Genomic DNA, 24897 nt, shown 5'->3' with positions numbered 1-24897 from the left:
TAGAGACTACTGAAAAAAAAAATATCAGAATTCTAGAGTTAAAAGGGACTTTAGAGGACAGTCCCCTCTTTATGGATGAGGAAATTGAGGCTCAGAGAATGGTAGTGACCTACCCAAGGTGGTTCAGCTAGTTATTAGCAGAACTACCACTACAAGCCACCCTCATTCCAGTGTTCTTTCCAGCACTTCACCATAATAATTTCAAAGTTTACCAAAACCAATATTCCTGCTGCTATGTAATCTCTAGATCTGGTAATGCAGTTAATTCATTTTTTTTTTTTAACTTCTGATGCTTAAATTCAGTTTACAAGGCTGTGTCCTCAGAGATTTTTTTTTTTTTGGTTGCTAAGGGAAAGAATACTATAGATGTAAAAGTAGAATTTTTTGGTAACTTTTATTTAAAATGTATCCAAATGACTTATACTCACAGTTAGTAAGTAACCTTCCACTTCAATTCAGCTATAAGGTTAGAAATTTTTTTTTGCTATCATTTTTGTAGATCATTCTATCCAAATAGCCTACCCTTACATTGCCTCTTAAATTCTCTTTACTAGATTGACAGTAATAAAAACTTACAGTAATAAAAAAGTACTGACAAAATGATTGCTGAAAAATGTGTTCATGCCATGCTTAAGCTACCAAGTTACTGCTGAATTTTTTTCACCCTAGTAATATATTTTACATAAAACCCAATGAGACTCAAAAAAAAAAAACTTGAAATACTTCTTTACCTTTGAAAGCATTGAATACATTATTGTTATTTTGATTTCTGACAGTGAGGGACAAATGTTTGAACAGCTGTGGGAAAGCCATTTGGTCCATGAGATTTGTTCTATATATCCAGATGATAGAAATGCACGAGGGTAAAACTATCTCACTATACTAAAGTAAAATACCAAGAAAGATTGTAAATGTTCTCAGTTGCATTAAAAAAAATTCCTGGGGGGCAGCTAGGTGGCGCAGTGAGTAGAGCACTGGCCCTGGAGTCAGGAGGACCCGAGATCAAATCCAGCCTCAGAACCTTAACACATGTACTAGCTGTGTGACTTTGGGCAAGTCACTTAACCCCAACTGCCCTGCCAAAAAACCAAAAAAAAAAAATGAATTCTTGGTTATTCAAAGATTAATTTTCCTTTTTATCACCAGCCTTGCTACCTTTTACTAAAAGATACTTTGACCTTGGAGTCAGAAGACCTGGTTTTGAGTCCAAGTCATACTCTTAGAAAGTTATAGAGCTGGAAGGGACATTAAAGAGCGTCTAGTCCAGTCTCTTCACTTTATAGATGAAGAAACTGAGGCCCATAGAAGTAAAGTGCCTTTGCTCAAGATCACATAAGAAGTAAATAACAGAGCTGATCTTTGAACCCAAATCATTAGTCTTTTTATCACATCATGAGGCTTTCCCTCTTTAACCATGTGACTTTGGACAAATTACTTTGAGAGCCTTGGTTTTTTCATCTGTAAAATGTAAAATTGAAATACGTATCTTACAGGGGTGTTGTAAGGATCAAGTAAGATAATATAAAGATAATGTTACATCACTAAATTCCTTCATCATTGTTACTTGTTGGTTAATAGAATTTTTAGGAATTAGTATTTGAAATGAAAATGATCAAAAAAATCATCAAAATAAAAAGATAGCTTTAGTGCAAAGATAATGTAAAATGCCTTACAAACTTTAAAGCATTTTTAAAATATTAGTACTTAACTATGTAAAGTTAGTTTTGTTAGGGGGTCTTTTACAGTCAGTTATTTTATTGAATAAGGACAATGACATAAGAATTGACAAAGTAAAGCTAATTTTAAAAGAGAAAATAAGAATAATGTTTCTCACTGATTTAATTATTATCAATAAAAACTGGTAAGTTACCCTTGGTTTGTTTTGAATAAATATTGACAAATGGTGTTAATAAACTCATTTGTTTCACTTATGTACTCTTTAGTACAGAGCAGCTTTACTGGTTCATTTTCCAAAATAAAATGTCTTGTACTAATTCATTTTTTCTGCATCTTCTGTTCCCTTGCAGGTGGATTGGAATCCTTGTTTTGTATCTTAAACAGAAAGGAAAGCTTAATTGTGTTGGGGGAGCTTTGTTGAACAGCTATCTGATTGTACTCATTATTCTTCTGGCTGTTATCATATGTGTTATATCAGCAGTTGTGTATGTCAGCATGAAAGGTAAATATTGAAATTCAGATGTTTAATTTCTTTTTTTTAAATGTTTAATTTCTTGCCACAATTTTTAAACATGTTTCTTATGTTCCATGAATTTTTTAAAAATCAAAACTTTTTTTCCTAAGGGTAAAGAAACTGTCTCTATTTATATGTTTTGCGTTATGAATAACTGCTCTCAGTCCTCTGATAAGGACTATGGGAGATAAAAAAGTATAAAGATTTGTATATTGACGTCAGCTAAGAGAGGCCCTATCCTGCTTAACATTTTTATGTTGTATTTGGATTTTTTCTTTCATACTGATGTATATTCCATCCTTGAAAATAAAGACTTGATTTTGTTTTTGTTTTTTTTTATATTTTATTCATTTTTAAACTTAAATACAAAACAAGAAGAGAAAACAAAGCACATTTCCATAAACATAGCAGAATTTAGAGGGAGCATTCAGTATAAAATAATAAATTTCCATTACATGAAAACCTATGTAATAAAAATCCTACACATTGTTTTTTAAAGGAACCCAGCTTGTCTGTGCTTCCTTCTAGGTGTTTTTTTTGTTATTCTCTGCTGTGTACTTTTTGTTTTTATTTTATTTTTCTACCCCCTCCCCTTGCTACAGTTAAATGCGAATATATACATACATATCTATAATCTATATATACATATATATACATGTACACACTTATACTATGAATATTTCTATTTGTCGTTCCTTTCTCTGGAGGTAGATAGCATCTCCCTTCATAGGTCTAAGTCTTTCCATATTTTTCTAAATAAGCCAGCTTACCATTTTTTATATCATAGCAATATTCTGTCACAATCATATCCTATGTGAGAAATTGTCTATGAAAGTTTTTTCCCCTAATTTTCTGCTTTCCTTTAAATCTTGGCTATATTGATTTTATTTATAAAAATTCATTTATTTTCATTTAAAGTAATTGAAATTATCCATTTTGCACTTCAAAATGCTCTTGCCTTATAATATAGTTTAAGATGTGTTACTACTGAATCTCCTTCCTTTACATTTTTTCCCCCTTAGTTTCTTTAAAAGACTTGATTTTAACATTACTTAAAAATATGTTGAAAAAAGTAGCCAGTCAGGTTTCAGAATTAGTAACAGGTTTGATACTGTAGTTTCCTTTTTTAAAAAAATGTTTTCATTCTGCAAATGTTCTTATACAAGCTGGCTATAAGTTGGGGGGGAAATCAAACACAAATAACACAATCTGGATACTTGTAAATGGTAGGTTGTGAAAGAGATAGTTAAGAAATGTTTTGAGCCTCCTTTTCTGTGAAAGGGGGGTATTTCTGGGACAGGTGAAAACTGTACTGATGAGAGGTTCAGTCCTTTATCATGAATCAGAATGATGGGAAAACAGACCTAGAGATGGGCAGTAGTTGCAGGTGCTACAAACTAATGTTTTGGCCTCCAAGCCTATGAGGCAGGGTCAAGTCTCTGAGACCAAGATGAGCAATTGGGAAAAAAAAACTATTGTTCCAACTCCAACAGCATAGAGCCCCAATAAAATAAATCTCACTTATAGATAACACGAACACAACTAACAAATTCAGGTAGAAAGTGGCTATTTATCAGTCCATAAAAATTCTCAATCCAAGGGATTCAGTATAGATCCATGTAACACTGGGAACTAGACAAGGCAGCCCTAACTTAGCTAAGAGAAGCTCTCAGCTCGCAGTGGCTAGGATTTAAAAACAAACATAACTTCATTCACTAGAAAGCATATTTGTCAAATACATAATGACACAATAGTAGAAAGTATAGCTAGTATGTTGGGTGGCTGTAATGCCAGAAAACAAAATTTTAAGGTGAGTATAAATTATAGGGTAGCAGATTACAGCTCAGTGCAAAGAAGAATTTTCTAGTAGAGCTGTCCAGCAATGGAATGGGTAGCTTCATAAACTAGTAGCTGTTTATCTCTGGAAATATTCAGTTCAAAACTGGGAAACTTGTTGTAGAGGTATATCTTGTATTGGGAGGAAGATTAGACTAGTTCAGGACTGTGGAACCTCTCAAAGCCACATGTGGCCCTTTGAATCCAAACTTCACAGAACAAATCCTTTTAATTAAGGGAATTTGTTCTGTGAAGGGGCCACACTTGAGGACCTAGAGGGCTACATGTGACCTTGAGGTCACAGGTTCCCCATTCCTGAACTAGTTGATCTCTGTGGGGCCTTTTAACTCTGGAGACTCTGGAATTCAGAATACATGATCATTAATCAGATTTTTAAAATCTGTTAAATATCTAATTATTAAATACTTACTAAATATCTAAAATCCAGAGAAACACCATAGCAACAGTAGGCTAAAGCTCTGGTCTTAATTTTATTATTGATTCTCGTAATTCAGTTTTTCTATCTATAAAATATAATTATTCCTTGACCATCATAGGTGTGAGATAAGAGATGATATAAAACATGTTTGTATGTGAAGTATTTTGAAGGCTTCAATTTAACATACATTATATGCCTACCATGTGTAAGGCTTTTAGCTCTATTCTAAGGAAGGATGTCATGTAAATTTGGGGTTTGTACTAGATAATCTGTAGTTCACCTTAGTTCTAACTTTAAAAAAATTTTTAGAACTTAATTTGTTTCTTTTATTTTCTCTTGTACAATTTCCTAAAACTGAATTATCTTCTTTATATCACCTTATTTTGATATTCCCAAGATGCTGTTTGAATTCATTGATCCAGGGGGATCACTTAAGTGGCCTGAGTGTCTTATTAATCAATTCTCCAAATGTGTAAATAGTTTTGCTTGTTTCACTTTGAATGTAAGGCAGCTTGTTTAATAAGTTACCAAACAACAATTTAAAATAAATAATTATTATTTTTATAATAGTTTAATTTTATTATGATTAAGTTAGTGTTTATTGCCATTAACATTTGAAAAGTAAAATTAGTTAAATCTCCATGTAATTCTTGATAATCTGAATAGTATAGAGCAGAGAGTGCTGGACTTTGAATTAAGAAGCTCTGTGTTCAAATACACTTACTAGCTATGTGACCCTAAACAAGTCAATTTACCCTTCTGAGTCTTAGTTTCCTCATTAGTAAAATGGGAATAAAAACAGTGATGGCTTCACAGGGTTGTTGTGAGGGTCCAGTGAGTTAATGTATGCAAAGTGCTTTGTAAACCTTCACATGCTCTTTGTCATTATTATTATACCTATCATTTGACTTTCCTTTCTAACACATAATATTGGCTTTCCTACAAATGATGATAACCTCACAGAAATAGATTTAATTTAGTGCAGTGATTATTTTAAGACTATATAAGGCAGTGAATAAGTAAGCATTGAATTGTGCCAGGTTTGGGGGATACAAATACAGTGATTAAAGCAATCTTTACTTGCAGAGAAATTGCTGGTCTGAATTGGCAGAGTGAGCTTTCTCACTGGATAGTTTAATAATTCTGAAAAAATGAGCAACACAATATATTTTAGGGGAAAGCTTTAAAGTAAAAGGATGAACTCTTTAAAAAAAAACAGCTCACGTTTATGTTGTATTTTAAAAAGTATAGAAAGGCCAGTTCTTTCCTTACAACAGCTCAGAGGTGTTGGTAATGTCAATATCATTCCCATTTTACAGATTATGAAACTTCTGCTCAGAGAGGTTAAACGCCTATCATCACACTGCTAGTCAGGTGATTTACAGGATTTACAGTCAGGTTTTCTTAATCGGGGCTCAACTTAAATGAAATTTTCATTTGTAGGCTGAGTAACAACCTGTAGGGAATGTTTTAGAAGGGGTTTTTGTTTACTTGTAGATTGGGCTAGATGGATTCCGAGGTCCTTTCCGACTGTGTTCTGTGATTCTGCTTTTGAAATGTGGGCTGAATTTTAATTTTAAGGTGTAGCATTTAGATTGTTTCCTCCTTAAGATACAGTATTTGATTTCCTAGACTTCTTTGATTACTGATAATTTGTAACTGTGACTATAAATTCAGAGTTGACAAGCAATGGGATTTAATTTTGTTCTATTTCCTTAATTTCTCTTCAAACACCGCTATGTGATTATGTGATAGTTATGTCTTTCTAAAGATGATTTTATTGTACTCCTATTGCCCATTGTACTACTAACTTAAGGGGGAGTACATTAGCAACTGGGCAGGGGAAAATAATGATCTTCCTCCTATATGAAGTTGCATTTGATGTGAGGCTTGAAAGAAATTAGATTGTAGAGGGCTGAGGTAAGGAGAGAGTACATCCAAGGTGTGGGGCACAGCTTGAGCTGAAGAAGGGAAGCGAGAGATGGAACGTTTTCTATGGGAACAGAAAGTATGCCAGTTTGGCTGGAATATGGAATGCTTGAATAACGTGCAGTACCTTGGAAAGGTGGCAGACTGTGAAGAACTTGAAATGCTAGCCCATCAAAAGAATTTCTGTTTTATCTGAGAAGCAAGTGGAAGCCACCAAAGTTTCGTGAGTAGGGGAGTGACATCATTAGACCTGTGCTTTAGGAATATCTATGTGGCATTGTGTGGAGGATGGATTAGAGTAGAAAGAAAGTGGAAGCTGTGAGATTAATCAGGAAGTGTTTGCAGTAGTCCAGGCAAGTGGTGATGAGAGCTTGAACTATGATGATTGCCATAGAGAAAAGGAGATGGATGGGAGACATATTGTAGAGGTAGAATGGACAAAACTTGGCAACTGATTGGTTTCAAGGTGAGAAGGAGAGGGAAGATTAACGGATGACTCTGAGGTTATGAACCTGAGTATCTGGAAGGATAGTGGCACCCTTAACAGAGATATTAGGAAGAAAGGTGTATTTGGGAAGAAAGTTAATGGGTTTTGTTTTGTACACATTGATGTGAGATGTATGTGAGGCTTCCAGTTGGGAACCTCAGACAGGTGTGATTTAGGAGGTTGGTAGAGAATGACTGGATCTGCGTAGATCAATCTGGGAATCATCTGAGATTGGATGAACTTTGTTATTCATTTAATCTGAGTATTTTATATATTTTTGAAAATATTTATTACATTCACAAGTTTTATTGGCATATTTTTGGGAAAAATTAATTTCCTATATCCATTTATCATGTTTTCCTCTTTCCATTTTAATTTTGGAAATTGGGTTTTCTTTTCTTCCAAGTAGACTAATGGCATATCTGTTTTATTCTTCAAAAAAATTTCCTAGCTTTATTGACTCAGTTCAAGGTATTTTTTTTGCTTTTTTAAAAAATTTTTATTCTTTTGAACTTAAATACAAAAAGACAAAAAAAAGAAAGAAACATTTCCATGTATACAGCACAACACAGAGAGAGGCTTCAATATAAAATCATGAATTTCCATTTCAGACTGTTTACTTAAAAAAATGTAATAAATACTATTCATTTTCAAATCTACCCAACTTTTCTGTGCTTCCTTATAAGTTTTCTTTTGTTCTCTGCTGTGCACTTTTTATTTTTTCTCCCTCCCTCCTCACCATACCCTAGAGAATGCTACAATTAAGCAGAAATATATGCATAAGCATATGTATTTATGTATATATGTATGTATGTATGTAAAACCATACTATACATATTTCTATTTGTTAGTTCTTTCTTTGGAGGTAGATAACATCTTTTTTTTCTATTTTTTATCATTTTTATTTAATATTTTAGTTTTCAACATTGATTTCCACAAGATTTTGAGTTACAAATTTTCTCCTCATTTCTATCCTCCCCCATTCCAAGATGGCATATATTCTGATTGCCTCGTTTCCTCAGTCAGCCCTCCCTTCTGTCACCCCACTCTACCATGCCATCTCCTTTCTCTTTACTTTCTTGTAGGGCAGGATAGATTTCTGTGCCCCATCCCCTATATCTCCTGTTTCCCAGCTACATGCAAAAACAACTTTTTTATTTGAGCATCTGCTTTTAAAACTTTGTGTTCCAAATTCTCTCCCCTCTTCCCTTCTCACCCACCCTCCCTAGGAAGGCAAGCAATTCAACATAGGTCACACATGTATCATTATGTAAAACACTTCCTCAGTACCCATGTTGTGAAAGGCGATATTTCCTTCCATCATATCCTGTCCCCCTTTATTCAGTTTTCTCCCTTGACCCTGTCCCTTTTCTAAAGTGTTTGCTTTTGATTACCTCCTCCCCCTATCTACCCTCCCTTCTATCATCCCCCCTTTTATCCCCTTCCTCCTTTCCTGCGGGGTAAGATACCCAATTGAGTGTGTATGTTATTCCCTCCTCAAGTCAGCAAGATTCACTCATTCTCCCTCACCTGCCCCCTCTTCCCTTCCTGCAGAACTGCTTTTTCTTGCCACTTTTATGTGGCACTTTTAATTTACCCCATACTATCTCTCCCTTTCTTCCTCTCTCAGTATATTCTTCTCTCACCCCTTAAATTTATTTATTTTTCTAGATATCATCCCTTCATATTCAACTCATCCTCTGTCTATATTCCCTTCAACTCCCCTAATACTGAGAAAGGTCTCATGAATTACACTTTGTGCTTTGGCCAGATTCTGTTTCTGTCTGCTCTTTTTAAAAAATACTATTTTTTTTTTTCCCCAATTATATGTAAAGACAATTTTTAGGGTTCATTTTTACAAGAGTTTGAGTTCCCAGTTTTTCTTCCTTCCTCTCTCCCCTCTTCCTAAAATGGTAAGCAGTTTGATATAGATTATACATATGCAATTATATAAAACTTACTTCCTTATTAATCACAGTTGTTAAAGAAAAAACATCAAAAAGTAAAAAAGATGAAAAAAATAAAGTATAAAAGTACGCTTCAATCTTCATTCAAAGTCCATCAATTCTTTATCTGGATGAGGATAGTATTTTCCATCATGAGTCCTTTGGCATTGTGTTGCTGAGAAGAGGTGAGTCGTTCATAATTGATCATCACACAATGGTGCTGATGCTGTGTATAATGTTTTTCTAGTTTTGCTCATTTCACTTTGTATCAGTTTGTACAAGTCTTTCTAGGTTTTTTCTGAAATCTGCCTGCTTATCATTTCTTATTGCACACTAGTATTACATTACATTCATATGCCACAGCTTGCTCAGGCATTCCCCAATTGATGGGCGTACCCTTAATTTCCAGTATTTTGCCAGCATGAATAGAGCTGCTGTAAATATTTTTGCACACATAGGTCCTTTTCCCTTTTTTATGATATCTTTGGGATTCAGATCTAGTAGTGATATTGCTAGATCAAAGGGTTGTCCTCTGTCTACACTTTTGAATGGGTGAATATAACCTGCCTGGTCTTGTCCCATCTGTAGTCTGGATGGTGCTGCTGTGAGAAATGGTAGGAGGAGTTTTGTTTCCACAGGATAGTGATAGCAGATTGTAAATTGGAGGTGACTGGTTCTAATCAGAGCTTTGATATCGCTGAAACTGAAACCAGACTTCTGATCAGGTAAAAGACTAGAGGCTTGTATGCATGCTTAACAAGCTGTTTGAGGAGGGCATGACGCAGGCAGTCAGGGGGTTGCATCTGGCCAATGAAGAGCCAGGTGGGAGATTCGAATTGGGAGTCAATAAAAGGACTGGTGTTTGAGTCCTTATACTCTCCTGTACTCTGTTCAGGGAACATACCCATTTATTCAGAACAAATAAATGTAAAATATAATGAAAACCTTCCTGGCTTTCCAACGAGTATTGTTTATTCCTAGACTAAGTAGTTTCTAACACTGCTATGGTTCGGAATGGGTTTGCCAGGACTAGAGCATTCTCTTTTCCCCAATTTCTGGCTTCTGGCTCTGTTGATTTTGGCCTTGGCCCATCTCTGTCTCCTCTTCTTATAGAAACCAGCAATTTTGTTCAGCCTCTCCTGTGGTCCTGACAGACTATAATTGGGGAGATAATTGATATTAGTGAAATGAGCACTGGATTTGTAGTCAGAGGACCTGGTTTCAAATGAAGGCTGTGCTGGTGACCTTAGGCAAAGTGCTTAACTTTACCTGTCTAGCTAGTCTTAGAGGTCCCTTCCAGCTCTAGATGTGTGATCTTGTTGTCTTGTAGGTGTTGTAGATCAGGGTTAGCAAACTTTTTCAGTAAAGGTCCATATAGTAAATATTTTAGGCCTTGTGGACCAAGAGGCAAAGTTGTGTAAACATGATTTTGATACCCCTGCTCAATTTAATCAGTATTTACTCAGGCCATTATGATTTAATTGGCATCAGTGATTATAAGCGAATAGCGTTAAGTTTGATTTAGTTAATATAGTAAAGAATAAGAGTTGTGTAGACTACAATTAATTTACCATGAATCGATGTTTATGTTAATTGTATTTGATATATCAGCTAGATTCATACTGTTAGGTCTGTGATAAGAATATAATTGCTATGCTACTCCCCCTCCTCCCCACTCCCACTGTACTTCTTGAAATAAGGTTCATTTGCTTCTTCACCCCCTGTGAATCACTACCACAAGATCCTAGTGTCCTTGGCTTTAAAACCACAACTTCTTTGGACCTCAGGATACTCTTGGTCAAACACTAGGGTCTTTTGACCTGTGGAAAGCCCTGAGATGTTGTTAACAGGGTCTTATGCCCTTTGGAAAGCCCTTGCTGAGATGGTCTGCAGTTAGCTTGAATTAATGACCTGTAGTTAATGACCTGTAAAAGGCCTGTTAACAAAGTGGTCATGATTGATGGACATTTCCTTAGTCAACCATAAGATTTCCCATCTTCTGGAATTGAACCACCTCATTCTATTTCTGGTACTCCCTCAATGGCAATAAAAGCAATTTTTCCTCAAACAGAGAGGAGTCTCTAACTGTGAGGAAGGTCTTTGAATGAAATGATTAGGGACCACTGATATCCCTACTAAACTGTTCATACTCAGAGCTCTGTCTCAGTGACTTTTGTTACAGATTGGAATTTTGTGGCCCAAAATTAAAAGTAAAATTTTTGCAATACTGGTCTACTAATGAGAAGAATATTTTTTTTTTTTGCAGGGGAGAGGGGAGAAATAACATTTTGTTTAATGGAAGTTCATAATTAGTGTTCCTTATCCTCAAAATCAGTTGCAGATATTCATCTGTTAATGCAGATCTGTAATGAGATTTTATTTATTTAATCTTTGAAAGTGTCTTCACTATTGCTAAACATTGATAATCAGTCTGCAAGCATATGAATTTAATTGAGCACATTCAGCAGTTGGAAAGCATTTTTAGAATTTTATTAGATTATTTTTATATTTGCCCTGTAGCATTGCCTTGTTATGTTGTACATTACTTCCATTTGAAGGTTATGTTGAAGCTTCTCAATTACACAGTTAAATGTATTTTGAAATATGGAAATTTCTTTGCATCAAGGTCCAAAAAGTGCTACTGGATCTATAGTTTGAACTTAGAAAATATATCTGCTGCAAATTGTGTGGGAGATCTTGTTTTAACTTTTGATAACACAGGAAGTCTATAAAGCCACTTGACATTAATTGTGATTCAAACAGTTTTAATGGTTGTGCAGTTAACTTTATTGTAGTGTAAGTTTTGCTTATAGGAGCTGTTTTGCCACATAATTTTAGGTTGAATTCTTTAAGAAACATTATCAAGTTTGCAGTAAAAGCTAATTTTCAAAGCCATTCAGTGTTCCATAATAATAATTGAGGGTGGTTCTCATTCAGAAAATTTTCAGTCTTGGCCCTGGGCTCAAAAAATTATAATAAAAGTTTTTTTTCTCTTCCTGTTTTGACATGATGGATATGCACTGGTAACAAAAAAAAGTAAAATGTTGCAACAGGGCAATAATGTGTGACATTTGAAACACTGTCAAGTTATACTTTATTCCAGGCCTACAGAACTTGGGCCCTGTGACCTGCAGCCTGCTTATGGCCCTCCAATAAAATGTAGAGGAAAACATCTTTTGTACATAGAGGAAATCCTTTGCTGTGCAGCAAGTGTCCCAGGGCTGTAAGCAGCCTGAAGGCAGCAAGTTGTTCAGGCCTGCACTTTTCACTGCCTAGTGGCTGTGTGAAGTAGCAGGAGAGCCACATACATGCAGTCACAGTCTCTGTTTCAGTTACAACTATTCACCTCTGCTGTTGTGAAAGCAGCCATAGGAATGAGTGTGGCTGTGTTTTAAACAGTTGGCTAGCCTGCTTTTGGTGGACCCTAGTTTCTTGATTCCTGTTGTAGGTTGCTCTGGGTGAGGTGCTCTGGTAGGTGCTCTGGCCTGCGGAAGCAGGACCCTCAGAACTTGTGCTGTCTCGGTTTTGTGCTGGGACCCTGGCACTAGCTGCTTGAGTACTGTACCATTTCTTTCTCCCGCTGTGACTCTGGCTTGTGCTGCCTGAGTGCTAAGGCTTCTATTTCACCTGGCTTGTTTCTGCTCATAGCTTCTTCAGGTTTTTTGCATTCTTTTTGCGAAGTCCTTTACAGGATGAAGGAACTTCCTGTAATTTTTCTTTTTTAAAAAAATTATTCTTTCTTCTGATACATTTTTTAGAATTTTACTGTAGTATTTATGGGAGAGCTGGGCTCCTCCAGGATGTATCACGCCTTCTCAACTGGACATTCAAATGCTTGATTTTTTTTTTTCAGTTTAACTATTACTGCCATTAGTTTGATATACTTATGATAATTTTAGTCATGAAATCAAATTAATTTTGTATACATGAAACAAAATTTTAGCATAACTTTATCTTCCATGCAGATAATTTGTTGTATTATTTATTTCATAGGATTTGTGATTAGACTGTTCTAGTAATTAACTGAGTCATTTGTATCAAAAGGCAGCCCTTAATATGGTGGTTTGTTGCTTCACTTCTCCAAAACAGACATCCATAATAAGTTTGTAAGCATGAATTAAAAAAAAAAAACGTTCATCTTGTGGCAAATACCTTTTGGAGTAATTAGGTCCCTATCACCTTTTACCAAAAGTCTCACGTTTAAAATTTTAATTTAATAAAAGTACTTCTGTCTTGTCCACTTTTTAAAAGATCGTATCTATATATGGTTCTAAGAAAAGACACCACCTGGTTTATGTTTTTGGAATAGAAAGAAACTCAGATGTATTCTGTCTTGCTGCTTATAAAGATTTAGTTAGGAAAATCTCAAGGTTGAGAAAGAAAAAAATGCCATCCTTCATTTCTTATGTTTAATTATTAAATCCTACCCTCGGAATAGAGAAGAATTTTGATAAAACATTTTTCTATTTTGTATTTTGACTCAAGCATTTGTTATTAATCCTATGCATTTGTAAGTGCCAGCTATATGCCAGGCAGCAAGCATACAAATAATAATGAAACAATTTCTTTTTCTTAAGGACCTTAACATTTTAAAGGCAGAGACAAATACACACACGTATATAAAGGTAAATACAAAGTAGTTAGGGAGAGAGGGCAGTGGCATTTTGGATAAGCAGAGGCTTCATGTAGTAAGTAATTCTTAATCTGTATCTAGAAGAAGGGGATTGTATAAGGCAAATGGGAGGAGGGAAGAAAACTTTGAACATAGAGCATGGCCAGCTTAAAGGGGTGGAGAAGAGACTATGGAGTATCGTGTGTGAGGAACCAATTTGTCTGGATCAAAGATTGTGGCAGGGAGAATAATACATAATGAAGCTGGAAAGACAGGTTGGGGCCATGTTGTCAAGGGCTTTAAAAGCTAAATGGAGACGTCTGTGTTTTATTGAAGAGGGAATAGGTAGGCAGAGGAGTTTTTTGAGTAGGGGAGTGGCATGGTCAGATCTACCAGCAAGGAAAAATCACTTTTGCAACTAGTGAGGAGGATGGACTGAAGTGGGGTGAAACAAGACAGAGAGACCAATTAGGAGGTTGTCCCAATAGTCCAGGCTGGATTTGAGGGCTTGCGTTAAGGTGGTGGCTGTGTGAGTGAGAGGAGTTGGATACAAGAGATGTTGTGGAGGTAGAAATGGCAAAATATGGCAACTAATTGCCTCTGTGGGGTAGGGAGAATGAGATGTCAAGGATAATTCTGAAGTTATGAACCTGAGAGACTAGAAATATGATACCTTTGAGAGAAATAGAGAAGTTTGGAAGAGGAATGGAGGGTGTGCTTAGAGGGAGGGAAGGTAATGATTTCAGTTTTGGCCCTGTTCAGTTTGAAATGTCTCCAGAACTTCTAATTTGAGATGTCCAGTGGGTAGCTTGTGGTGTAGGACTGAAGACTGGGGAGAACTACACAGCTGCCTCTCTGCTGAGTCATCAGCTGAGGTGATAACTAAACGTGGAACGTGATGAAGGCACTTTGAGAGAATATAGACCAAGAAGAGAAGAGGGCCCAGGACAAAGCCTTAGGGAACATTGACAGGAGGTGTGATATGAATGATAAGTTGGCAAAGCAGGCCAAAGACCAGTCAGGCAAGTAGGAAGAATATCAAAAAAAGTTGTGTCACAAAAACCCAGAGAGGCTGGAGTATTGGGGAGGTCAGCAGTGTCTAATATAGCAGGGAGGCCTAGAAGGAGGTCAGGCCTGAAAAGAGACCATCGTGTACGGCAATTAAAAATAATTTTGGAGAGAGCACTTAAGGTTGGAAGTAAGATTGCAAAGGATTGAGGAGCGAGAGAGGACAGAATGTAGAGGCAACTAGTATATTTTTCTAGAAGTTTAGCTGTGAAAGGGAAGATGATATGGCTTAAGGATCATAGTGTGTAGTGAAGATTTTTTTTACTGGCCATATAATTTATTAACACTAAAAAATAATACAAAGGCACACATAAATATTTCAACCACATATTGGCCACAGGTGGTGTTCTTTTCAAAAGCAGGTAAAAGAAGTTGTCAGCTATAACCAATGAACGTAAGTGCTAACTCCTCAAACACCTGGACCATGGCACAACAATCCTCTCAGCATGGCAGCTAAAGTCATCGTTTCCCTCAGGAATTCTTCTTTAAATATCTACTCCACAGAATAAGAGTTGTGACACATGAATCTTGATTGACTGAGAGACATCCCAAGTACCTTACACCATGTCCCAGTACCTGGTTTGTCCTTTAGGGAACCACTCATACCTCTTCAGGTATGAAGTGGTATGTCTTAAGTCTTCAGGTGGGATTTTTATACAGTTAACAGTCGAATTCTCAGAATGTTTCTTCAGACTCTCTCTAAGATGACAGCCAACTTTCCATGTTCCATAGAAATTTGTTCTCTCTTGGCACTTAATTGTCTAAGTTTAAGCAAATAAGCACTTTTTTTAAAAGATTTTTTTTTATTTGATATTTTTTAGTTTTCAGCATTGATTTCCACAAGATTTTGAGTTACAGATTTTCTCCCCATTTCTACCCTCCCTCCCCTACTCCAAGATGGCATATATTCTGATTGCCCTGTTCCCCAGTCCGCCCTCCCTTCCATCACCCTCCTTCCCCTCCCCCCACCCCTTTTCCTCTTACTTTCCTGTAGGACAAGATAGATTTCTGTTCCCCATTGCCTGTATATCTTATTTTCCCATTGCATGCAAAAACAACCCTTTTTTTTTTTTGAGCATCTGCTTTTAAAACTTTGAGTTCCAAATTCTCTCCCCTCCTCCCTCCCCACCCACTCTCCCTAAGAAGGCAAGCAATTCAACACAGGCCACACATGTATCATTACGCAAAACACTCCCATAAATAGTAATGTTGTGAAAGACTAACTATATTTCCCTCCCTTCTATCCTGTCCCCCTTTATTTAGTTTTTTCCCTTGACCCTGTCCCTTTTCAAAACTGTTTGCTTTTGATTACTTCTTCCCCCTATCTGCCCTACCTTCTATTGTCCCCCTTTTTTATCCCCTTTCCCCTACTTTCATGTGTGGTAAGATACCAAATTGAGTGTTATGTTATTCCCTCCTCAAGTCAGATCTGATGAGAGCAAGATTCACTCATTCCCCCTCACCTGCCCCCTCTTCCCTTCCCACAGAACTGCTTTTTCTTGCCACTTTTATGTGAGATAATTTACCCCATTCTATCTCTCGCTTTCTCCCTCTCTCAATATATTCCTCTCATATATATATATATATATATATATATATATATATATATGTATATTCCCTTCAGTTACCCTAATACTGAGGTTTCATGAATTACACATATCATCTTTCCATGTAGTAATGTAAACAAAACAGTTCAACTTTCCCTTATGATTTCTCTTTCTTGTTTACCTTTTCATACTTCTCTTGATTCTTGTGTTTGAAAGTTAAATTTTCTATTCAGCTCTAGTCTTTTCACTGAGAAAGCTTGAAAGTCCTCTATTTTATTGAAAGTCCATATTTTGCCTTGGAGCATGATACTCAGTTTTGCTGGGTAGGTGATTCTTGGTTTTGATCCTAGCTCCATCGACCTACAGAATATCATATTCCAAGCCCTTTGATCCCTTAATGTAGAAGCTGCTAGATCTTGTGTTATCCTGATTGTGTTTCCACAATACTCAAATTGTTTCTTTCTGGCTGCTTGCAGTATTTTCTCCTTGATCTGGGAGCTCTGGAATTTGGTGACAATATTCCTAGGAGTTTTCTTTTTGGGATCTTTTTCAGGAGGTGATCAGTGGATTCTTTCAATTTCCATTTTACCCTCTGGCTCTAGAATATCAAGGTAGTTCTCCTTGATAATTTCTTGAAAGATGATATCTAGGCTTTTTTTTTGATCATGGTTTTCAGGTAGTCCAATAATTTTTAAATTATCTCTCCTGGATCTGTTTTACAGGTCAGAGGTTTTTCCAGTGAGATATTTCACATTGTCTTCCATTTTTTCATTCCTTTGGTTTTGTTTTATGATATTTTGATTTCTCATAAAGTCACTAGCTTCCACTTGTTCCAATCTAATCTTTAAGGTGGTATTTTCTTCAGTGGTCTTTTGGACCTCCTTTTCCATTTATCTAATTCTGCCTTTCAAGGCATTCTTCTCCTCATTGGCTTTTTGGAGCTCTTTTGCCATTTGAGTTAGTCTATTTTTTAAGGTGTTATTTTCTTCAGTATTTTTTGGGGTCACCTTTAACAAGTCATTGACTTGTTTTTCATGATTTTCTTGCCTTTCTCTCATTTTTCTTCCCAAAGTTTTCCTCTACTTCTCTTACTTGCTTTTCCAAATCCTTTTTGAGCTCTTCCATGGCCTGAGCCCAATTCATATTTTTCTTGGAGGCTTTTGATGTAGGCTTTTTGACTTTGTTGACTTCTTCTGGCTGTATGTTTTGGTCTTTGTCACCAAAGAAAGATTCTAAAGTCTGATTCTGAATCTGGGTCTGTTTTTGCTGCCTGTTCATGTTCCCAGCCAACTACTTGACCCTTGAGCTTTTTGTAAAGGTATGACTGCTTGTAGAGTAGTGAGTACTTTGTCCCAAGCTTTAGGGGCCTTGTGCTGCTGTTTTCAGAGCTACTTCTACACAGCAAGCTCTGCCACAGCAGCACTCCTCCTCCTCCAAGAACCGCCAACCAGGACCACAATACAGATCCAAGCAGGCTCTGCACTCCTGCTCTGAACTGCTGCTAGATTCCTCCTGCCTGGTGGGCCTGGGGCCAAGAAACAACCGCAGCTGGAAGCAGCCCCAGAGCTGCACCACTTTTTTGCCCCTGGGGCTGGGGTGGACAGGGAACTCCTTTCACTCTGTTCTAGCAGTTCTACCCCCTAACCTTTTCTGTTGTCTTTGGTGTTTGTGGGTTGAGAAGTCTGGTAACTGCCACAGCTCAATGATTCAGGGTGCTGTGGCCTGTTCTGTCCTGGCACGGCCCACCCTGGGCTCTGTTCCCAGCTCTGTGCGATAGACCTTTCCCCGTGACCATCCAGGCTTTCCTGGGCTGGAGCCCTGCTTCCCTCTGTTATTTCATGGGTTCTGCAGCTCTATGATTTGTTCAGAGCCATTTTTTATAGGTGTTTGGAGGGACCTGAGGGAGAGCTCACGCAAGTCCCTGCTTTCCAGCTGCCGTCTTGGCTGTGCCCCAAGGATTTTTTTTTTTTTAAAGATCGAGGAACCTCAGTCATATTTGAAAGCAATAGGGAAGGAATCAATAGAGAACCTGGAGGATGAAGATTAGTGAGAGAGGAGAGGTATGAATGATTTGTCAATTTGGAAAAAATGGCATGTGTTTGTGTGTGTGTGTGTGTGTGTGTGTGTGAGTGTGTGTGTGTGTGTGTGTGTGTGTGTGTGTGTGTGTGTGTGTGGAATCAAGGGTACTTGTTTGGAGTTGGCCTTGGTAAGAAGAAGGACCTTGTTTCCTTATTAGAGACTAGGTAAATAGAGGAGAAAGTAGATATCAGAGGTTTTTTGAGATGAAGAAAAGGAGAGTAGAAACAGTTCACAGAAAATGGCTTCAATTTTCTCAGCCAGTTAAAGAGGCCAAATCCTCAGCAGAGAGTGGGGGGAGGGAGAGATATTGGGAAGCTTGAGTAGAGAGAAGGTCTGGAGTAGCTTTTGTGGAGAGTGAAGTAGAGAATCAACTAAGGAGAAACAGTGCTGTAGTGTGGGTCCCACTGAAGTGTGTAACATGAATTTGTAGTGTATCTAGTCAGTGGAGTTTATATTGTTTCCACTGCCTTTCAAAAGCTTGTGAATGAAAGCATAGGAATTGGAGTACTCCATGGCTTTGGTTTGACAAGGAATGAGTGGCTGTGGGTTAGAAGGCCAAGAGTAGAGGATAGAGTGGAGTTAAATTGGTTACTTTTAGAAGGGAGAGCAGCGATGTCATAGCAAAAATGATTGAGGAAGTACTGCCAAGTAGAGGGATTGGAGGGATTTTGATGCCATCACTCCCTCCTTGATTATTGCAACAATCTCCTAATTTATCTCTCTTCCTCAAATTTTTCCCTACTCCAGTCCATCTTCCTCATAGAGCTTAAATTGTTTCACCCATGAACATCTCAGACCACTTCACTCTTCACTCAACTCTCCTGGCTTCCTATTGTTTTTAGGATAATATAGAAACTTCTCTGTTTAGCTTTTTAAGTTCTTTGTTACCTGACCCAACCTATGTTTGTAGCCTCATTGGTCATCCCTCAATGGGACACCTTCCTATCCTCTTGTGATCCCATCAAACTGGCCTCTGTTCTCAGCATGCCATCTCTTAGCTCTGTGCTTTTGCCATTCCCTATCCCCAGAATGCACTTTCTTTCCTTAACCTCCTAAATTCCTTTTCCTTCAGATCTTAAGCCCCACCTTTTACATGAAGCCTTTCCTCACCTGCTCCCTCCCTTCCCCAAACGTTAGTGCCTTTCTTTTCTGTTTTGCATTTGTTAGAATTTATTCTTTTATTTCTTCTCTGTATGCTTATTTACAGAGGCAACAAGACATAGTGGATAGAGAGCCAGCCTTAAGCCAGGAAAACACTTACTGGCTATGTGACCCTAAGCAAGTAACTTAACCTCTCGTGGCTATAGGTAACTCTTAAACTGTAAGATGTGGCAAAGGTGGGTTTCTCACTAGGGATTTTCTTTACTATGGAACCATGGAGTTTCCTCACTAAGGACTTGCTCATATACCAGTGAAATCACAGGTCCAGTCCCTTTCCCTTATACTTGTATATGTACTTGTATTCCTTTAAAGTATTAGCTCTTCAAGAGTAGGGATCATTTCATTCTTTGAATTTGTTCCCTCAGAGCCTTGCACAGTGCCAGCACATAGCCTAATCTGCTTCATTATGAGCATGAAACCTTAATCAACAGAAACCTACTTCTTATGTTTTCACCTTTGCTAATTATCTCATTAATGTTATACTAGTAGTAAGTAATATTAGGGGCAGCTAGGTGCCACAGTAGATAGAGTGTTAGGCCTAGAGTTACGAAGACCTGAGTTTGAATCCAGCCTTAGAAACTTAGAGCTTTGTGACCTGGGCAGCTCACTTATTAATCCTGTTTGTCTCAGTTTCCTCATCTGTAAAATGAGCTGGAGAAGGAAATGGTAAACCCCTCCAGCATCTCTGCCAAGGAAACTTCAAATGGGATCATGAAGAGTTGGACACAACTGAAATGACTGAACAGCAACAAGCAGTAGTATTAGTTGTCCTTTAACATCCATTGTGCTGTTGATTTTATTAGTGTATTTCCTAAGATGGCCAGTTAGCCACTTTGGGAAACCATCTGCTTCCTGAACAAGTATTATCCTCTGCCTCCCCCTAGTGGCTGGCAAGGTAAATATCCATACAGCAATATCTGATTTCTATATACCTATATATATACATGTGTATATGGTTGTGTATGTACACATATACATATATACACATCTGTGTATATGTACATGTACATATACATATATATATGTATGCATGCATCACTACAATGGAGATTACTTGAACAAAAATTTTTGTACTTTTGAAAACATAACAGCAATAATGGAAGGTATTTTCAGTCATTCAACAAACATTTATCAAGTGTAAACCGTTGTGCTAGGTGCTGGAGATAAAGACAAAAACGGACTCGTCATTACATGTAAATGGATAAGGAAATACAAAGTAATTTAAGAAAGGAGTGTGAAAAGTTTCTCATAGAAAGTGGTACCAGAGCTGAACCTTGAAGGAGACTGAGTATTATAAGAGGTAGAGGTGAATAAGGAGTACATTGAAGGCAAAGCCTCAGAAGCAAGAGATGGAATGCCCAGTCTGGGAAACAAGTAGTAGACCATGGAAAGAAGAGACTGTTAGGGGTAGTAAGGTGAAATGTCTGTAAAGGTTGGTTGGGGCCAGGTGGCTTGGTGGACTGTTAGCTAAAGCATTTCAGTTTTGCTTAACTACAACGCACCCGAGAGGGACTCCTCAGACAAATTTAGATTTATAAACATTACTTCTGTGTTTCAACAAGTTGGCTTTTAGTATTTTTTGCTTAAATCAGCTGGTATTTTAGGTATATGAAACAGTGTTTTGATTGCAGTATCACATAAATGCTATATTGGGTCAAGTCATTGGTTCTTGTAACCTGCAGTCTCTTATACTAAGGATATTTAATGATAGGGCTTTGCCTTCCATAATGTTTTCCTCAGAAAAGATATAGTCAAAATATGCCTAACTTTTAATAATTTATTACGAACTTATCTAGGCTTATTTTCCTTTTTTAACTTTGTGGTATATAGTGTTATTATGTATGTGTGTTTGTGTGTGTATGTGTGTCTGTGTGTGTGTGTGTTTGTGTGTGTATAAAAATTAGATTAGGAAAAACTAATTTCAGGTGCTGGCTCTGCTGCTTACTGCTTGTGTAACCTTGAACAAGTCATTTAATCTTTTTAGGACTTAGTGTCTTTATCTGTAAAATGAGGGGGTTGGATTGGATGATTTTTAGGGTTCCAGTTGCTCTTAATTCATTATCCCTGTTATACTGATAGTATGTTCAGGCGGAGATGTCCATCAAGGAGTTTGTGATGTGAAACTGGAGTTCGGAAAAAAGATTAGGGATGGATACTAAAATTTGGGACTCATTTTTATAGAAATTATAATTGAATTGACGGGAGTTGATGAGTTCATCAAGTAGAGAGATTGTAAAAAGAGAAGAGGGACCAGGACAGATCTTTGAGGGACACATATGGTTAAGGGGCTAGGAGATGAAGAATGATTCTTTAGCAAATAAATAAGAGTTGAATGAGACAGACAAGGTGGAGAGAGAAAACTAGGAAGAGAACAGTGTCATTGAAGCTAAGGAAGGAGCAAAATTTCAAATATAACTGTAAAGTGATCTAACTTTTTTTTAATTTAATTTATTTAATATATTTAGTTTTCAGCATTGAGTGATCTAACTTTTGAAAGAAAACAGTGTAATATTTTCAACTCTGTCAATTCTTTGTGTTTTAGGTACTTAAATTGTTTACATACTTAAAATTTGTTTCCTTTAAACTTGAATTATTTGGCATGTTTATTTCATTTGGATGGTCAGTCAGTCACCCTACTATGTGCCAGGCACTGTGCTAAGTGCTGGGGATACAAAAAGATGCAAAAGATAGTGTTTTCCCCCAAGAAGCTTACAATCTAATGGGGAGATAACATATGAACAGATATATACCAAGCAAGATATATACCAAGCAAGCTATGTAAAGGATAATTAACAGAGTGGAGGCACTAGAATTAAAAGGAATTGGGGAAGACTTCCTCTAGAAAGTGAAATTGTAGTTGTGACTAGCCGAGGAAGTCAGTAGTTCAATTGGAGTAGGGAAGCATTCCAGGGATGGGGGAGGAGAGAACTCTTGGAGTTGAGAGATGAAGTTTTCATGGTATAGCTAGGGGGCCAGTTTTACTGGATTGAAGAGTACATGTTGGGAAGTAAAGTAGAAGACTGGAAAGGATAGAATGGAAGGGCTTTGAATGCCAAATAGAGCATTTTGTATTTGCTTGTGAAGTTAATAGGAAGCAATAGGAGTCTATGAGTAAGTATCAGACCTATGTTTTAGGAAAATTGCTTTAGTGGCTGAATGAAGGGTGGATTGGAATGGGAAGAGACTTGAGGCCACCAGCAGACTATTGCAATATTGACTGCAAATTGATACTCCTCCTAGACTAGAGGAATATCAGTGTCAGAGGAGAGAAGGGGGCATATTCAAGAGAGGCTGTGGAGGTGAAATCAATAGACCTCGACAACAGATTGGATGGGGGTGGGGGTGGGGCAAGATTTGGGAGATATATCGAGGAATCTATGGTGATTCCTAGTTTGTGAGCCTAAGGGACTGGGAGAATGGTATTACTCTCCACACTGATAGGGAAAGTATGAGCGGGGGGAGGTTTCAGGGAAGAAGATGAGTTCTGTTTTGGATATGTTGATTTTAAGATTCTTATTGGACATCTAATTTGAGATGTCTGAAATGTAGTTGGAGGTGCAAGATTAGAAATTAGCAGGGAGATTGGGGCAGAAAGGTAGGTTTGAGACTTAGCAGCATAGAGATGGTAATTAAATCAGTGGGAGCTGATGAAATCACTGGGTGAAGTAGTATAGTGGGAGAAGAAAAGAGGACCCAGGACAGAACCAGGAGGGATACCTACATTTAGAGGATGTGATCTGGAAAAACATCCAATAAAGGGAGACAGAGAAGGAGCAGTTACATAGGTAGGAGGAAAACCAGGAGAGAGTGATGTCTTAAAATCCTAGGGAGAAAAGAGTATCAAGGAGGAAAGAATGAGCAACAGTGTTAGAGGCTGCAGAGAGGTCAATGAGAATGAGGATTAACAAGAGATTATTGAGATTATGAGAGATTATTAGTAACTTTAGAAAGAGCAGTTTTGGTGGAATGATAAGGTTGGAAGCTGTATTGTAAAGGGTTAAGAGGAGAGAAAGTTGGAGGCAGCCTTTGTAAACTGCCTTTTCAAGGAATTTAGCTTCAGAAGGCAAAAGAGATATAGGACAAATATAAGTGGGGATGGAAGTTAGGGGTTTTTCATGCTAGGGAAGGCATAGGTATGTATGTTTGTAGGCAGTAGGGAGCCAGTAGACAGGGAGAGACTGAAAATAAGTGAAAGAGTGGGGAAGACAAAGGGAGCAATGTCTTGGAGGATACAGGATGGAATCGAATCATTTGAACAAGTAGAGGGGTTAGCCTTGCTAAGGAGTAAGTCCACTTCATTATGTGATACAGGGTTGAAGGAGGAGAGTGGCAAAAGGCACTGGAGTGATAAGAGATGGGAAGAGGGAAGAAGAGAGAGAGTTCATAGTGAACGAACTCAATTATTTTTCTGTAAAACATCCATGGGTGGGGAACCTGTGGCCTCGAGGCCACATGGGGCTGTCTAGGTCCTCAAGTGAGGCCCTTTGACTGATTCCAAACTTCACAGAACAAATCCTTTTATTAACTGAAGCTTGGATTCAATCAAAGGGCTTCACCTGAGGACTTAGAGGGCCACATGTGGCCACAAGGCTGTAGGTTCCCTACCCTTGCATGAGACAAGGTTCTCTGCTGAAGAGTGGGGGGGGAGGGAAAGCCATAGGAGATTTGAAGAAGGATGAAAAGGTTTGGAATAGCCAATGTGGAGAGCGGGATAGTGGTAAGTGAGCTATAGTATAATTGTCTAGCAGTAGTGAGAGCCCAGGTGAGGTTATGTAACATAAAGTTGTAGTGGACCCAGTCAGCATCATGTATAGGAGCAAAGGTATTGAATGGATGAGTATTATAGTTAGGAATAAATTTCCCAAACTGTTTATTTTGGTATGTATAAGTACAAAGTTCAGTAGACCAGTAATATAGTTAGTAATTGAATTGTTTTATAGAAAGAGAACAGGTAAGGCCTATGAGTAAAATATTGGGCTGGTTTAAAAACAGGCTAGAAGATGAGTATCGCATTTGTTGATAGTGAGGTATGTGTAACTGCAAGGGATTTCTCTTTTCTGATGATTTTGACCCATTTTTAAAAATATAAAACAAGTGTATTAGATATCTCTATAGCTTCTGAGGATTTTTTTTTGCAACCATTTACTATACCTCACTCATTCTTCCTCAAAGTTAGGTGGTCAGGTTAACTGGTATTCAAATATAGATAACCAAGCATTATCTTTTCTAAATTAATTTTTGTATATGCTGGTGTGTACTTACATGTTTACATTTGTATAAAATATTTTTAGTTTTTTTGGAGTTAATTATTTAAACATTCTGTCTTTCAGGAACCATTTGTAATCCTGGACCACGGAAGTCTATGCCCAAGCTGGTTTATATTCGTCTAGCACTGTTTTTGCCGGAGATGGTCTGGGCTTCTCTGGGGGTAGCTTGGATAGCAGACAGTGGTGTTCACTGTGATAAGACAGTTGTGAATGCCATAATTGCAACAGTCATTGTCAGGTGAGGTTCTTTATCTTCTATTTTTGTTTCTTGCTGAAAGAGACATATTTGAAACTTGGGTAAGTGAGCCTTCCTGGTTAATATTGGCATTTAGTCC

General features: G+C 37.4%; 1 protein-coding gene across 1 annotated transcript in view; it reads left to right on the top strand.

The window, feature by feature from the left end:
- DAGLB (diacylglycerol lipase beta) overlaps window positions 1-24897 on the top strand; it is a 57180-nt gene that overhangs the window by 7865 nt on the left and 24418 nt on the right. Inside the window, exons 2-3 of the mRNA XM_036741448.1 lie at window positions 2028-2179; window positions 24626-24800. Of these exons, the coding sequence (XP_036597343.1) occupies window positions 2028-2179; window positions 24626-24800 (327 nt within the window). The remainder of the gene's footprint in view (window positions 1-2027; window positions 2180-24625; window positions 24801-24897) is intronic.

The sequence above is a fragment of the Trichosurus vulpecula genome, chromosome 1 (genome assembly GCF_011100635.1).
Source record: "Trichosurus vulpecula isolate mTriVul1 chromosome 1, mTriVul1.pri, whole genome shotgun sequence".
In the NCBI taxonomy this organism is placed as follows: domain Eukaryota; kingdom Metazoa; phylum Chordata; class Mammalia; order Diprotodontia; family Phalangeridae; genus Trichosurus; species Trichosurus vulpecula.
The sequence above is the reverse complement of the archived record's forward strand: the minus strand, read 5'-3'. Positions and strand labels throughout refer to the sequence as shown.